Raw genomic sequence first — 17,570 nt, 5'->3', positions numbered from 1 at the left:
TTAGTTCATCATCTAAAATGTTACTAATTTTAAAATACAATTGTATGCCACTTAAAAAAAGGAAAAGTGCTACCAGTTAAACTATAATACCCATCAATTGTAAGCCTTGTTCTGATTTTAGAGATGTTAAAATGTGGGGGAAAAAATGTACAGTTTAAAATTGTTGAAATAATTTATCATGATGTAAAACCAGTTTTGACTTTCAAATATAGAGATTTTGAACTTCCCTTCTCAGTTAAGGGAAATTAGTGTTAAAAATAACTTCCCATTTATTTATTATATATCATGAAAGTTAGATAACCGATGAAGGAGAATATTACCTACTATTTTGGAATATCTAGTTTAATATACTAGGATGCATGTTAATGTAAGTTGTGAAAGCCTGTAATAAAGATTTTGACTCAAACTCATCTTTTGAAGATATGAAATCAGTTCTACATCAGCTAGTGATCGGTATGATTCCTTGCTGGGTCGCTCTGGATCATACAGTTACTCAGAAGAAAGAAAACCTTACAGTAGCAGGCTAGAAAAGGATGATTCAACTGACTTTAAAAAGGTACTGGGTTATTTATTTATATTTAATTTAAAATAATCTTTTTGTTGAGATTTTTATGTTTGGATATTAATCCTGGAAACTCATAATTAAATCAGTTTATTGAAATAACTTACTTAAATTTTCAGTTTTTGGTAATTAATGGTAAGTAGAATTTAAAAAGCTATTTGTTTAGAGGAAAACATAGGCAGAACAGTCTATGACATAAATCACAGCAAGATCCTTTTTGACCCACCTCCTAGAGAAATGGAAATCAAAACAAAAATAAACAAATGGGACCTAATGAAACTTCAAAGCTTTTGCACAGCAAAGGAAACCATAAACAAGACCAAAAGACAACCCTCAGAATGGGAGAAAACATTTGCAAATGAAGCAACTGACAAAGGATTAATCTCCAAAATTTAGAAGCAGCTCATGCAGCTCAATAACAAAAAAACAAACAACCCAATCCAAAAATGGGCAGAAGACCTAACTAGACATTTCTCCAAAGAAGACATACAGACTGCCAACAAACACATGAAAGAATGCTCAACATCATTAATCATTAGAGAAATGCAAATCAAAACTACAATGAGATATCATCTCACACTGGTCAGAATGGCCATCATCAAAAAATCTAGAAACAGTAAATGCTGGAGAGGGTGTGGAGAAAAGGGAACCCTCTTGCACTGCTGGTGGGAATGTAAATTGATACAGCCACTATGGAGAACAATATGGAGGTTCCTTAAAAAACTACAAACAGAACTACCATACGACCCAGCAATCCCACTACTGGGCATATACCCTGAGAAAACCATAATTCAAAAAGAGTCATGTACCAAAATGTTCATTGCAGCTCTATTTACAATAGCGAGGAGATGGAAGCAACCTAAGTGTCCATCATTGGATGAATGGATAAAGAAGATGTGGCACATATATACAATGGAATATTACTCAGCCATAAAAAGAAACGAAACTGAGTTATTTGTAGTGAGGTGGATGGACCTAGAGTCTTTCATACAGAGTGAAGTAAGTCAGAAAGAGAAAAACAAATACCGTATGCTAACACATATATATGGAATCTAAGAAAAAAAAAAAGGTCATGAAGAACCTAGGGGTAAGATGGGAACAAAGACACAGACCTACTAGAGAATGGACTTGAGGATATGGGGAGGGGGAAGGGTAAGCTGTGACAAAGTGAGAGAGTGGCATGGACATATATACACTACCAAACGTAAAATAGATAGCTAGTGGGAAGCAGCCGCATAGCACAGGTGATCAGCTCAGTGCTTTGTGACCACCTAGAGGGGTGAGATAGGGAGGGTGGGAGGGAGGGAGACGCAAGAGGGAAGAGATATGGGAACATATGTATATGTATAACTGATTCACTTTGTTATGAAGCAGAAACTAACACACCAGATGTAAAAAAAAAAACAAAAAAACAGCTATTTGTTTATTTGAAGGAAAAGGGAAAGTACCCAGGACTTCCTGCACATTTAAGCCTCTCAGGCCAGTACTGTAATACTGTGGTTGAGCTAAAAGGGGGCACTGAGTAGATTTGGGGTGGGGGGGGGGAGGGTGTTGTGCGTGCGTGTGAAATCTTTTCTTTATTTGTTAATAGGAAGCAGCCAAACAAAGAATATAGCTTTTCCCAGGACAGTATAGTATTTCCTAGGTAACCGAAAAACTTGTGAGATAGTTCAAGTGCTGTTAAGGGTTAAGGATGGAACTAATTAAGAAATAAGTCCTGGCAACAAAATAATCTAGAATTCTGAAGATCATGATTCTTCATATTGTAAGCTTTGAATAAACCTAATGAAGTTTGTTGTGGAGGAAAAAGGTGTGTGGTATTTGTACATGTCCCCAGGTATTTGGCAGCTATTTGAATCACCCACTTTCTTACAAGCCAAATCAACAAGAAAAGGAAGGTAGGGGGTCAGTTTATGTTAGGAATAAGATTCATTCGTTCAGTAAAGAACTGAACACTGAATTGTGCTTAAATTAGTAGTGAAGTTCTGCTCATGGGCAGTGGAGATGGAGATCCTGTCCCTGCTCTTATGAGCATCTTCCAGACAGACCTTATCATATAATGATACAAATCAATGGATAATCGTTAAATTGAAACCATTGTGTAACAAAAGAAAGTGACAGGGCCTAAGGATAGATTTCCTAAGGAAGTAACACTTCAGCCAAGAACAGAAGGAGGATTAGTAGTTAACTGGCAAAAATGGGAGAAAAAAGTGTTCCAGATGGAGAGAAGGGCAAGCACACAAACCAGCCTGGTGGTGGGAGGGTACATGATATATTGAAGTAATTAAATTTTCAGTATGGCTAGTAGAGCGAAGGGGATGGTGGTGTGAGTTTGCACCTACAAATGTGTAGGCTGGGACCAAACCATCAGTGCCTTACAGGCTGTTTTAAGGATTCCCTTATACTGAGAACATTGGGAAGCCATTCAAGGGTTTTTAATGTATGGAGGTTAATGGAATGGTTGGCCTATGAAAATTATTAGATTGTCATTTTGAAAATTTAACTCTTGCTGCTTTGTATAAAACAGATTAAAGAGAGGTCAGGAGAACAATTCTAATAATAGAAATATCTAGGTAAGAGATGATTGTAGACATCTATGGTTGTAGTAGTAGAGATGAGGAAAAAAGAAGTAGTAGATTCAAGTGCTATGAAAGTGTTCAAGAAATATTTTGCTTTCCTTTTACCTTTAGTAAAAATAATACAAGTATAATGATAAATGCAACTGATACTCCCATCTCAGTATCAGGAATTAAAGAGTGAATGATAGGCAGAAAAGCTCAGAGGCCCCAAATAAAAATCATAATGCTCCTGAATTCCAGCTGTGGTCACTGTGTGGTCCCTCTTTATCAGATAACTGAATTTTTTTAATCAAACTGAAAAGTCAGGATTTTCAGTGAAGTAATAAATTTTAAATACCAGAACTAGTTTTTAAAGAGTTTATGTGGGACAAATACACCTGAATAACCAAAAATTTCTGCCTTGAGACCACAAAGCATTAAAATATTTTTAATGCTTTCTTTAATAGTTCATATGTTACATTAATCTTTGTTTTAATATTGTAAAGTAATCAATGGGAAATCTTCTTAAAATAGTAAAAAAGCAGAAAAGTAATTTGTTCTTCTCCCCTAATTTGTATAGCTTTATGAACAAATTCTAGCTGAAAATGAAAAGCTGAAAGCACAACTACATGATACAAATATGGAACTAACAGATCTTAAATTACAATTGGAAAAGGCCACCCAGGTTTGTACCTTTTTCTCTTTGTTACTCTAAAGATAATGGTTGTGATTTATTCTATCTGAAAATTGCATTGAAATGTTCTCTTGTGTTCTAGATATAAGTTTGGTTATTGATAAAAGCTTATTTATTAATAGGACAGGATCAAGATAATACAGTTTACCGATAATTTATTTTCTTCTAAAGTGAATTTAAAATATGAACGTATATAGCCTTACGGTAGAAAGTCAAAGTATTTTTAAGCCTTTTAATACCTATGTTGTGGTACATGAAGGATTTTAAATGCTTATTTACAGCATACCAAGTGTAGCAAGGCAAAGCATCTATCTATACAGAATATTCTTAAAGCCATAAAATTTTGTATAATAATTTTTATTCATTATGAATGTTTCCTGTTTAATAAAAAGAACCTTTTTAATAATTTGACATAATTTGTTTAATAATTTGACATAATAATTCTGGAAGAAGATAATTTTAGTCATAACTCCTTTTACCTTCCTTCTGTGCAACAACCTAGTAGAGATAATTTTAGACAAGAAAACTAGGATAGCCAAGCAGAACTCACAGCCTTGTACATATGATCTAGGATGTGTATGATCTAATAATTGTTTCCCAAGCTCTTTTTTCATAAAACACTAGTTCTGGGAGATAGTTCTGGCACATTCCCTCTTCCTTCTCTTGCCCCCCTTCAAAACAAAAAAAAGAAGAGGAAAGAGCTTTGTGATCCAAGAAACTGAGAAATACTATATGTTCTATATCTTGGAGATTTTACAGGGTTTATTTATATGTTAAAGGCTCTAACGAGTCCTGTAATTTTTAAGGAAGCAAACTTGTTTAATTTTAACATAAGACTTTCTAGCATAAACACATTTCTGCACTAAACTTTTAGAATCCAGTTTGAAAACACTGATCTAAAATGGCATCCTCAGTTCTATAAATGAGACTGCATACTTTCTGTGACCATCCTTTTATACTCACCTTTCTCAAAACTTTTAAAATTACTTCTCTATGTTGAACTTAAACTTATTACCAGGTCCTTTTTTGTTGTTAACCACTATTACATTGTGAAGCAATTGTCTATGTACAGTGGAGACTGTGCTAAATTTGCAGGTATCACACTAACCTTGTGAGGTTATGAAGACTCAGATTCCATCAGGTAATGAGGGTTTACTGTGAAAATACACAGTGAAGTACAGAACAAGAACACGTTTCACAGTGAGGTGTCATAAAAACTTGGACTGTCACACAAGTTTAAACTTGCCGTCTTACACTTAGGCTTCATGGTAAACTGGAACGTCATCATTCTTCAGGTTGCATTAGTAGCTTAGTGAGCCGCTGCAAAATATTATAACTAGTTTCAGCTCTAGAGATTTGGTCATAATATTTTCTAAATAAAAGTGTCCACTGCTCCCTACTGTAGTATTCTGTCTTATGGTGATTCAGCTAATCTGTGTTTCCACTGCTTGCTGCCATCTCTATGTTTCTCTGCTTTTCTACCTACTCTCTTGTCATCTAACTCTTCCTATATGTTTCTCTGCTTTTCTACCTACTCTCTTGTCATCTAATTCTTCCTATATGTTTCTCATTCAAACTCTAGAAGAGAGGGGAACTGATAGAATTAGCCAGTTATCATCAACGTGAAGCAGTCCTGTTAGTGCCCATGGACCTATTAGTGACCATTTCATAGGACACTGGACAACTATTGCAAGCTTCCTTTGGGTCAGGTACCAATTTCTGATCCCATTGACTGTCACCAGAGAAATAAGTCACTGCATTAAAGAGTATGACAGCTTCTGCCTTAGCAGGCATTCTAAGTATCATGCCCAGTATACTGAATTAATAATAGGAGGGGTAATTAGAGTATGAGATATTGAGTAAATATTCAAAGTTAGTATCTTACACTATGTAAATGTCATTTGAAAAATTTAGGGATATATGTAAAAGTAAAACTGATAGGACATTAAACTTTCTGTTCAATTTTAGAATTACTTATCCTGAGCATTTAAGTCTACTGTGAATCTTTCCACCTGATGTTTTGGGGTTTTTTTTAACATTTCTTTTGTAACTGTTCATGAATATACATAGTAGTGGCAGTTTTGATAGTCATGTGGAATTTTTCCAAGGGAACGATCATCCTGTTAGGAATTAATCTTGGGAATTCCCTGGTGGTCCAGTTGTTAGGCCTCCGTGCTTTCACTGCCGTGGGCCCGGATTCAATCCCTGGTTGGGGAACTAAGATCCACTAAGATCGTGCAAAAGGTGCAGCACAGCCAAAAGAATTAAAGTTGAAGTTTAGGTCTGTGTGATAGTATTTAGCCAAGGACTCTAGAATCCTTGAATCCTGCCTTAACCCAGCCACCCTACTCCCTGTACAGTCTCCAAGGGAGGGAAATAGGTTAATTTACCAGAAACCAGTTGATGAATAATGATTTTGTCAAATGTCAATTCACCAGGTTTACCAATTGTTATTTTAACAGCTTTAACTAGAATATTTACCAAAAATATTAACTAAAGTTGGGCTTCCTTGGTGTCACAGTGGTTAAGAATCCACCTGCCAATGCAGGGGACATAGGTTTGAGCCCTGGTCCGGGAAGATCCCACATGCTGCAGAACAGCGAAGCCCGTGAGCCACAACTACTGAGCCTGCATGCCCACCTAGAGCCCGTGATCCGCAACAAGAGAAGCCACCGCGATGAGAAGCCCGCACACCACAACGAAGAGTAGTCCTTGCTCGCCTCAACTAGAGAAAGCCTGCAAGCAGCACTGAAGACCCAACGCAGCCAAAAATAAAAACAGTAAATAAAATTAATTAATTAATTAAAAATAAAATAAAAACATCAAAAGTATATCAGAATTAGCTGAAAGTCTCATCTTTTTAAAAATTTATTTATTTATTTTTGGCTGTGTTGGATCTTCGTTGCTGCTCACAGGCTTTCTCTAGTTGTGGTGAGTGGGAGCTACTCTTCGCTGCAGTGCACGGGCTTCTCATCGCGGGGGCTTCTCGTTGTAGAGCGCGGACTCTAGGTCGTGGGCTTCAGTAGCTGTGGCATGCGGGCTCAGTAGTTGTGGTGCATAGGCTTAGTTGCTCCGCAGCATGTGGGATCTTCCCAGACTAGGGCTCGAACCTGTGTCCCCTGCCTTGCAGGTGGATTCTTAACCACTGTACCACCAGGGAAATCCCTGAAAGTCTCATCTTATTTGAAATTCTGAATTTGATTTCTAACAGTAAGCAATGGGAATACATTAACTTCTATTTTTCCAGGAAGAGTAAGCACAAAAAAAATCATTTAAAACAACAGATTAGGAATTCCCTGGCAGTCCAGTGGTTAGGGCTCCATGCTTTCATTGCTGAGGCCACGGGTTCAATTCCTGGTTGGGGAACTAAGATCCTGCAACCTGTGCAGTGTGGGGAAAAAAAAAATTAAATAAAACAAGTTAGATGGCCATGATTTAGATCTTTATTTATGTACTATAACGTTAAAAAAGAAATTGTGCAAAAAAGGGTCAAAAAGTAACTTGGTTTACAAGCCCTGATGATACAAAAATATGAATGTTGAAAGGGTTGACAGAAGAGAAAATTATATAAAGAAATGTTTGGTTTGTTTTGTTTTGTTTATTTATTTTATTTATTTATTTTTGGCTGAGTTGAGTCTTCGTTGCTGCACATGGGCTTTCTCTAGTTGCAGAGGCTACTCTTCGTTGTGGTGCACGGGTTTCTCATTGCGTTGGCTTCTCTTGTTGCAGAGCATGGGCTCTAGGTGCACGGGCTTCAGTAGTTGTGGTGCACGGGCTTAGTTGCTCCGCGGCATGTGAGATCTTCCCAGACCAGGGATCGAACCCATGTCCCCTGAATTGGCAGGTGGATTCTTAACCTCTGCGCCACCAGGGAAGTCCCCTAAAGAAATGGTTTTTATTTAATTATTTATTATTTAATAAATTTATTTATTTATTTTTTTTTTTGGCTGCTTTGGGTCTTTGTTGCTGCGTGCAGGCTTTCTCTGGTTGTGGCAAGCAGGGGGCTACTCTTCATTGCAGTGCGCGGGCTTCTCATTACGGTGGCTTCTCTTGTTGTGGAGCATGGGCTCTAGGCGTGAGGGCTTCAGTAGTTGTGGCATGTGGGCTCAGTAGTTGTGGCACTTGGGCTTAGTTGCTGCACGGTATGTGGTACTTTCCCAGACCAGGGCTTGAACCCGTGTCCCCTGCATTGGCAGGCAAATTCTTAACCACTGTGCCACCAGGGAAGTCCCAAGAAATGTTTTTTAAATCACCAAAGTAAACAGTGAAGTTGTGCTTAATCAGTGATGAACCATATATGTGTATGTAGAGAGAGTTTTTTTAAGTATATTTTGTGGTTAATGATCATAGCAGAGCATTCTTATTAAGTAGTTGTCAAAAACCATGTTTGGTAAATTTTTTAAATTGGTTATTCAGCAGATTGGCTTCTGGGGAATGAGCCTTTTGATGAATTCATTTTCAGCAAATAGACCAGGAATCCCAAGGGAGATGTATGAACAGAGGTCAATAATGTAAATGAGAACTAAGCACTTGTGTCCTGTGCTCAATACCCATATGCACAGCTCTCTGGTATTGAGTGCAGCATGTGGCTTAAAACCCCAAGGGCCCTTTTCATCCCCCAGATCTCAGTATTTATCAACTTTAGTTGATTGTGTAGTACACGAAGCAGAAACAAATGAGACCTGACCTTACCAGAAGAAAAGCTATATGGCTAGGATTTCTTACAAGTGACAGTGGATATGAACCTTCTTACCAATTTTGGAACATGGATGATTGGGGAAAAAAACTCTAGAGAAGGAGTGAGCAAAACTAAGGTAGCTGTGAAAGAGGACCAAAAGGCCAGTTTACTAGTCTGACTGCATGGATACAGTCACACAACCTGGTCCAAAGTACATTTCAGTCAAGGTCGTGGAATCTGAGCACTAAGGTTAGCCACTCTTCCTGGTGTAGGAAAAGAGAGAGCTTGAACATCGGAGGGAAAACTAGGATATTTTTGGCTTTGCTCCACAGTACTCACCCATCCTTACTCTCAGCTCAACTGTAAAGACCCGAGGAAAAACGATACATAAACGATGAGAACTGTGGAGACCATTGTATTCCTAAGCATTCCTCTAGCTCTTTATTATTTCAGTAGAAATCCTGTTTTCTCTGTTCTTTGCTTACACCTGTGTATTACTCCTGAATAGTGTGATTTCTTTGAATACCAGTAGAGGAGAGTTACTGTGGTCCTCTCCCTTTCCCCATCTTTATTGCAGTTACATCTCTTCTATATTTCTTACTTCCTTGCAGAGACAAGAAAGATTTGCTGATAGGTCACTACTGGAAATGGAAAAAAGGGTAAGTGTCCATCTTACTGAATAAGTAATCAATTTCCCCCTTTGTTTTTTATATAAGCAATGGTAGGTTTTTTGGTTTTCTTTAGTTTTGTTTTTATAGATGGTAGTTTTACTTAGTTTAAATTAATATTCAATAATTTGATTATGAATGTTTTCTAGCTTACCTTCTTTATAGAGTCTTATGGGGTGAAATTACCTTGTTAAATTTAATTTACCATGTTATTCTTTTAATGTACAAAAAAAATCTTGCCTTAATTATGAAATGTACACATTGTGATAGTGAATCTGATATTTTTAAAATGCCATTTATCTCTCTTTGATTTTCTGTGGTGATATACTTAAAACACTTTAATCATCTATACATTTAGTTTAATTCTTTACAAAATTAAAATACTTCCATTCTTAAAGTTTTTAAAGATCTGGGGACCAAATTTTCAAATTCTTTTTAAAGTTAATTTAACAATATTTTATTTAATTTTGAGTTTAAATATTTAACTTAAGTAGGCTCTTCTAAAACAAACAAAAAAAAGATTACAAGAAAATCCTTTTACCATTTTATGTCTTTCTACAATTTTTTATCTGGCCGTGATATATTCACTTGTATTTTTCTCCTTTTATTATTATTATTGCCCAGGGATTTGGCAGTGGGCATAAGAAAAACTCCACAAGTTTAGTCTGAGCAGTTGAAGATCTATAAATGATCAAAAGTTAGTGGAAAAATTAACTCAAAGAGTACCTGTAGTACAGCTGAGCAGTGGCTAGATTTTGAAGGTTTCAGCCAGAGAAGAAATTACATACTGTGGAGCTCTGATCTCTAGATCGAAGAATAAATAGTCAAGAGCACTTGATATGAGAATATTTTCTTCCATTCCATTTTAAAAATTTACCTTGTTGACCCCAAAAAAGGAGAGAAATGATAAAAATACCAAATATATAAACATAATAGTTAATGTCTGTGTCATTTACTAAATTGTAACGTATAATAACTCCTAGTTTTATTATGATTTCATGAGGTTTTAAAAATCATTGTTCTGGGCCATTTAAAAAACTATTGATCTAATTTATAATTGCTAAAAATTTGGAATCACTTATTTTATTAAATTTAATGTTGATTATTGTACCACAATATAACTTACTGAATTTTACATCCAAGATATGTGAAACAGTAAAGAAATGTTTTCAGTTCTCTTTTATCCATACTAATAGTTGAGATGAAAGACATAGATAACCATATACTTAATCAAAATATTATTTATCTTTGAGATAGTCACATTTTTAAGAATATTTTATTTTTGTGAAAGTAATGTATTTATTACAAAAATTTTAACAAAAGATGAAAATAAAATCTCCCTATCATGTAGAGATAAGTGATGGTTTAATGTTTATGTTTTTCTTTTTCATCTAGGCTTATACACCTACAATATATACATGTTCATATTCTGACATTCTCACCTGACCTCCTCTTTCTGCCTGTCAAATGCAGACAAATTATGAAGTAGCTAATCTACTTTCAGTTTAACAGACATTGGTAATCATAGTATTAATACTAACTGCTAACTTTTATTCAGCACTCTTTAACATACCAGGCAGGCACGGAGTTAAGCACTTTATATGCATTTTTTTTCTCTTAACCATATTTTTAAATGGTAATAAGTTTATTTGTTAAATATAAGAAATTTCCTGCAACTTTACAGTTGTCAGTTTGGCAGTGAGGCAGTTCAGTATAGTGCTCTTGTCTTGCTTTACCACTACATAGTTAAAATCTTGAAGGCACATAATAAAATTGAGAATGATGGGGTTGTTACCTGTCAGTTGGAGGAAATAATGCTGTTGCTGATATTTCACAAAGTTATGAGGATCAAATATAATACTATATGTCCTAGTATTTTGAGAAGTGCAGTGGTTTTTATGAATGTGTCATGGATGTATTGTTAAATAGGAGAAAGGTCTGTTTATCAAAAGTAACATTTTTGTCTGTGTAATAATGTTTAAACATGCTAATAGTAGAATAACACAGTACTTATAAGACTATGGGTAGGATTTCATCTATTTTTTAAAATCACATACTCTAAAAATGTTAACATTTACAGTAAATGTACTGCTTTACTAAATATCAACATTAATTATTAATCTGGGAAAGAATGTCTTAGAAATAGTTTCAGTGTGATTAAACTAAATTTAAATGGTTTGTATCTGAAAGGTGACCGGCAAGAGTCAGTATCTTCTGGGCGGTATGACCTAACCAAAGTTTTAAGCACATTAATTACTGCTGCTTGCTTTTTGCATAACACCTTAGAATGCTTATTATTTAAGGGAGAATAAAACTGTACACTGCAGTAATATACTGTATGTTGCCTTTGCCTATCACTCTTTGAAACAAGGTAGTTTAAAATAAATGCTGCAGTTGCTTCTTCATTAGATTCACTGCATTAATGCTATGTAGAGTATCAAACTAAATATAAAGTCAATTGGACAAATAATGACTAGTTAACATTGTGGGTGGAGGAGATGAACATCTCTTAGATCCTTTTGAAATTTAAAGTACAGATATTTTAGGCACGTTTGCTTCTTGCTTTTCTGCTTTTTATCACTATAGAGTAATTGCATCTTTGTGTGAGTTTCTTTTTTTTTTTTCTTTTCTATTCAATCCTCAGTCTTGAGTATTGGTTTACTCTATCCCTAACCTAAGTTTTATGTGAACTAAAAACAGTTTAAACGTGTTATGTAGCATCTTACCAGAAAGTCAAAGCTTTAAAGAAAGAGCTTACAGGAAGTAACAAAATAATGATCTTCATATTTATTTCTCTCAAATTTTGGAAAGCTCTTTACACATCACTGGCATCGCATCTTTTTCTACACTGCTCCTGATTTAATTTTTTATTCTAAAGTGTCACTATTTCACAATTTAGAAGAAAATTTAAGAATATAATACTTATGTCATTAACATTAGTACCTTAAATTCACCTAGGAACGAAGAGCTCTAGAAAGAAGAATATCTGAAATGGAAGAAGAGCTCAAAGTAAGTAAATCATGCTGCAGTATAAACTCAAATTTTACAGTACCATTACAGATACTATGTTTACATTAATTGTTCTTAAAGCCGCTTATACAGTTTGTGAGTTATCTATATCTTGTGCTTTTCTTTCTTCCTAAATCCAGGTTTTAGGTGAGCTAGAAAAGTATTTAAAACTCAAATCTTTTTGTTAATCAGTTTTCATGGCACTTTTGATGTTCAGGTATAGAATAAATTGGACAATAATGACTATAATATTTAGGATTTATCATTTATTTGTTGCAGTTCAAATACTCTGTTCCTTGGAGAATAACTGGTGAGGAAGGATCACTATAGAAATGTTCTCTTTTGAAAATAAAGGACATTAGGGGCTTCCCTGGTGGCGCAGTGGTTGAGAGTCCGCCTGCCGATGCAGGGGACACGGGTTCGTGCCCCGGTCTGGGAAGATCCCATATGCCGCAGAGCGGCTGGGCCCGTGAGCCATAGCCGATGAGCCTGCGCTTCTGGAGCCTGTGCTCCACAACGGGAGAGGCCACAACAGTGAGAGGCTCACGTACCGCGAAAAAAAATAATAATAATAAAATAATAAATAAATAAAAATAAAGAACATTAGAGTAGTGGACAGTCAGAGGTACAGTTTATCAAACTCTGCATCACCTGTGAAAATAAGTTCATTTTGAATATTGGAAGGTACATTCTTCTCAGGAAAAAAAAGAATGACATAGTTAATTGATTACCTCTTATTACATTGTCTTGCATAAAATATCTATCACATTATGAATTAATGGACTAATGCATAGGAAATTATGCCCATAGAATTAGAATTTCAAGATTTAAATGTTTTTCTATTGAATTATTTAGTTTCTTATTAAAACATTATTGAATGGCTTTGGAGAAAATGTTTTTGGATTTTGTTTGCCTGTGTATTTTGTTTGATAAGGAATTTTAGAACTACACTGTTTACTTTTGCAAATTTCATGAAATATTCTTTTAAGACTCTTAATTTTTTTCTTCTTACATTTGTTATCTGTGATTCTTTATGTTTTCATTGTACTCTTTTCCACTTTCTTATTTTTTATTTTCTATTTCTTTATGTTCTGATTCCTGCAGAATCTGCACCAAATAAAGCAAATTCAAACTCTGAGAGAATTAAATGAGCGACTGCTGACTGAGAATAGGGCCTTGACAAGAGTGGTAGCCAAGCGCTCAGGGTTCTGTAGGCAACTGCAGTCTGTGAATCTATAATTTATAGTTTCATCATTTCTTCTTAGTAGAGCCAGGCAGGTGTTTTTGTATTAGTAAGCGTGTCTTGAGCTCACTTTTACAAATTAATGCCATTGTGTCTGGAGCTTATCATATAACTGTTTAATTATGCATGGCTTCTCAGAATGTTAGAAAGTGTCACTAATTGTGTATTGTGACTGATAAACTGCAGTAAACTGAGGGAATGATCGAGGCATTTAGATAAAAGACTTGTCTGCACTTTTGCAAAGCTAGTGCACTTAAAAATATGGCTGTTTAAAACTCTTTACTAGAAAGAAAATGGAACATGTATTTTACACATAATTAATATATGTTGAAGCCGAAGATTAAACATGAATTATCTGCTTTTCAAAATAATGTCATTTTCAGTCAGAACCATCTTCGTTAATATTCACGTAGTTCTCTATTAACAGCGGTATCCTAATAAACTTATTAGTTTATCCTAATAAACTTCAGATTACTGTATTTTATATCCCTGCATTCTGAGCAGGTAAGAATTGATTGGTTCCACATAATATTAAACTCTTCATAAAGATTTTGCTTAAGGTAATTTTGCAAGTAGTTTTACTTTTATCTAATTTGATAACCTAGTACATTTTGAAAGCTGAGGAAAGAGACCTAAATATCTTGGAAAGTATATTTTAATGTCTAAAATATAAGCTATTCCATTTCCAAGCAAATCTGGCAGAGCACATGTGATTTAAATCATTCTTAGTAGAAAATCCAATTAACTTATAATAATTCCACCCCCTCATTCAGTTTGTCTGTAAAACAAAAAATAGTTTTGTTTTCAGGATGTAAGGGTGTGTTTTTCTATTTACTCCAAATACTACTTATATTTTTCTATGCTTGAAAATTTTTATAAATTCAGACTTACTGCTTTGGCTTATAAATTATTTTATACTATTCTAATGATAGTAATAATTGCTTTGTTACCATTTAATTGAGCACTTATCTTGGATCAGACATTGTACTAGGCACTTAAACTTAGTACAAGGTAAATCATTTAAAGAATTTTAATAATTTAGAACAAGTCTAATTCCCTCAAAACTTCCCTAAACTGGTTTTCTTGTGGAATAACAGTATGGTTTGAGGTCTGACATAAATAAAGCAAAAGGCCTTAATTTAGGCTGACAGGAACTCTTAAAGGAATTCCCTTTAAGAGCCTATCCTAACAAAAATAGGCTTCCTTTCCTTGGCTGCTCTAATATGGTGTGCTCGTGACTCATAATGTCAAGTGATTTAGTACATTTCAATTGATAACTTTGGGAGAATAAACCTTTCATTTCATCATTTATTAAACTAATTAGCTTCACAAATGGGGGAGGTTCTTCCTGATACATGTTTTAGTCACTAGAAATATATATAACTGACAAAGCTTGTTCATGTGTCTTGTGGTAAAAATATAACATTTATTAAGAATCATATTTTATCTTTTTATTGAATTAAAACTTTCTCTTCTGTTTTTCCTCTCATAGATGTTACCAGACCTAAAAGCAGACAACCAGAGGCTAAAGGATGAAAATGGGGCCTTGATCAGAGTTATAAGCAAACTTTCCAAATAAAAAAAGAAAAAGCAGCAAGTAATTGGAATTGCACATATTAGTAACCCAGTGGACCATAATTGACAGTCACTGGAAGCCTGGGAAGAATCCTTGGAGATTGTCATTTTTGGATATCCTGCCAAATGCCCTCTTATCTAGGAGTTTTGTTTAATTTTCTGGTGTTTTTCTTTTTTTTTTTTTTTTCTTTTCCTTGTATCAAGACCATTGTTTCATGTTAATGCAGCTGCTGAGAAGATTTTTTTTTTTATGACTGAGAAAACTTGTTTACAGCTCCAGCATATAAGGAAAGTGTTCAAGGCCAGATATGCCTCAGATATTTAACCAGTAAGCCTTAGTTGTACATAAATACTTTTGTGTCAACAAAAACTCAGCTCTCACAGAAGACAGTTATTCAGCATTTTTTGATGTGCCACAGTTTCCAGTTTTTCGATATTTAATTTTTTTTTTTTTTTGCTTTACATCTGAGTTTGGGTTTGTATTTTTTCCTTCTAACTCTTCATGTGGCAGACCCTTCTCCTGTCTCACAGCTTTCTCATTTACAGAAAAGAACACTTGCTCTTCTGAGATCATTGTCATATATTAGGCTAATGCTGTGTTGTCCCCCACCTGGAACTGAATTGCTTGGTGGAACATTTGCTTTCACTGTTTGTGCAATATGCATTTATTCCTTATATGAATGCTTTAAAGTCAGTTGAGATTAGATTCTTTTAAGTCCTGTTTTCTGCCTTCATTGGTCACTTTTGTTTTGTTTGTTTTTTATTATTGTAGTATAAGATGTTAGATTCTTTAATCTTCACATTCATTTTAGCAGGTACTGAGTGATGCTGTATATATAAATAACTGTATTGTTTTGATTTTTAGACCACCACATGGCATGCTTGACTGTTTTCTTATTTCAAATGTCTGTTAATGCAAAGTAGGCTACTCCATAATAGTGTTAAAAACAAAATTTGCTAACAATGTGATATAAAGACTTTTAAAATAACACGTTTATGTGGAGCCCTATCTTTACAAAAGTTTTCTACTGTAAAATGCTTTTACTTTTATTTGCAGTTTTCATTTGATAGTATTCAACCATAATTAAAGTTCCATAAGGTAATTGCTTCACATTTCACATACCTGTATTTATCTGAGTGCTGTCTATAACTGTTGTGCTAGCCAAAGTAATGCTATGAAATCATTTGCAGACTTAACGTGAGTTCGTGTTAAATGCACTGTTATTGCCATGTGAAGAGGCATTGACTTTGATACCACCATCATGTTCAGACCATTTTATACATTTCAGTGGCCTTTTTTAAAAAAAAAGCAAAACCAAGTACATATGAAGATGGCTTTTATTTGGACAAATAGCTTTTATATTTTCATTAAACCATGCAAAAAATACTCTTTCTGGCACATAACTGTCTCCTTAACCACTGAACAGTTCAGCCATTTGAATAAATTGTACATTGTAAAGCTTATAGTAGCTAATTGTATTATTGATTGTATTGTATACTATATTAAATGTGAATTTGTACCCCCTTCATTTTAAAAGGTCATTGTGTTCTACTGCCTATTTTAGATTACTTTGGGGTTGGGAAAAGGTGTTTTGGTAAGCAGGATTTTAAGTCCTCTCTTTCTTGATTGGTTTTATGAAGATATAAGGTTATGCTCTTACTACCAAGCTCAGGATTCTTGATTTTTAAAGGTACAAGGATAGTTGTGGGAATTTTATTTTTGGTTATATTTGAACTGTATGAATGGTTGGTCTGAATATAAAGAATTTCCATGGTCTTATGTGGACGTAAAATATACAGATAATTGGTCAGTTTGAGTGACTGCAACATGTTCTGGTTGCACAACAGTTAGGCATGCTAAGGATTATATTTGTGAAGTTTGGATGCCTGTGAAGAATGATTAAATACATGTTTCTAATATTTTAGTGTTTTGTATTTAGGTTATTTATTCTTTGTATCTAAAACTGAACAGCTACTGTGCTATATTGATTTTATTGGTAGTATTGAGCAGACCTTGTTTCTGCATGAAACTAGTTGCAAAACCCACTATTTTGGAAATAAAAATGTATTTTGACATATACAAATAAAATGAATAAAACTATTTTAAATGTGTGAACTTTTACTGAAGACGTTTAAAACTTTGTTCTGAGATATTTAAATTCTGCATGGGTATTTTTTCACTAATTGCTTTACTTGGATTCCAATTGGAATAATTTTTGAAATTGTAATATTGTGATAATTTGCACAACATTGTACATGCACATCTGTAAATGCAATCTTAATTGCCATATTTATGCAATCTGTGTATCAATTTGGACAAATGTTTATATATTTTACATAAAGCTGTCTGTGTGCAGAATCTGAGAACTAGTTTTTTTATGATAATAAGTGGGTAAAAAATAATGATAAAAGTGAGTTTCAAGATAGTAGCTTTGTAGCAAAAGATTTCATTTACCTAAATATTTTGTGGCTTCCAAATTAAACCTATGCTTTTTTGTAGTTGCAAACATAGGCTTGGGAATACGTATAAAGATAATATTCCATTGAAATGTAAAATAGTAGATCATTCTCCAACCTAGATTT

The 17,570-nt window shown here is 34.4% G+C and overlaps 1 protein-coding gene across 5 annotated transcripts in view; it reads left to right on the top strand.

The window, feature by feature from the left end:
* The window catches only part of PPP1R12A (protein phosphatase 1 regulatory subunit 12A), a 148,941-nt gene extending 131,853 nt beyond the window's left edge, over nucleotides 1-17,088 (top strand). For all 5 annotated transcript variants that reach the window (XM_029205988.1, XM_029205986.1, XM_029205991.1 and 2 more), the window contains 5 exons: nucleotides 421-556; nucleotides 3,701-3,805; nucleotides 9,104-9,151; nucleotides 12,119-12,169; nucleotides 14,905-17,088. In XM_029205988.1, coding sequence (XP_029061821.1) covers nucleotides 421-556; nucleotides 3,701-3,805; nucleotides 9,104-9,151; nucleotides 12,119-12,169; nucleotides 14,905-14,991 — 427 coding nt within the window. In that variant the 3' untranslated portion in view covers nucleotides 14,992-17,088. The remainder of the gene's footprint in view (nucleotides 1-420; nucleotides 557-3,700; nucleotides 3,806-9,103; nucleotides 9,152-12,118; nucleotides 12,170-14,904) is intronic.
* Nucleotides 17,089-17,570: the final 482 nt, after the last annotated feature.

This window comes from Monodon monoceros, unplaced genomic scaffold, assembly GCF_005190385.1.
Source record: "Monodon monoceros isolate NGI ecotype Baffin Bay Population unplaced genomic scaffold, NGI_Narwhal_1 Super_Scaffold_6, whole genome shotgun sequence".
Lineage (NCBI taxonomy): Eukaryota > Metazoa > Chordata > Mammalia > Artiodactyla > Monodontidae > Monodon > Monodon monoceros.
Note: the sequence above shows the minus strand (reverse complement) of the source record. Positions and strands in the feature narration are given on the sequence as shown.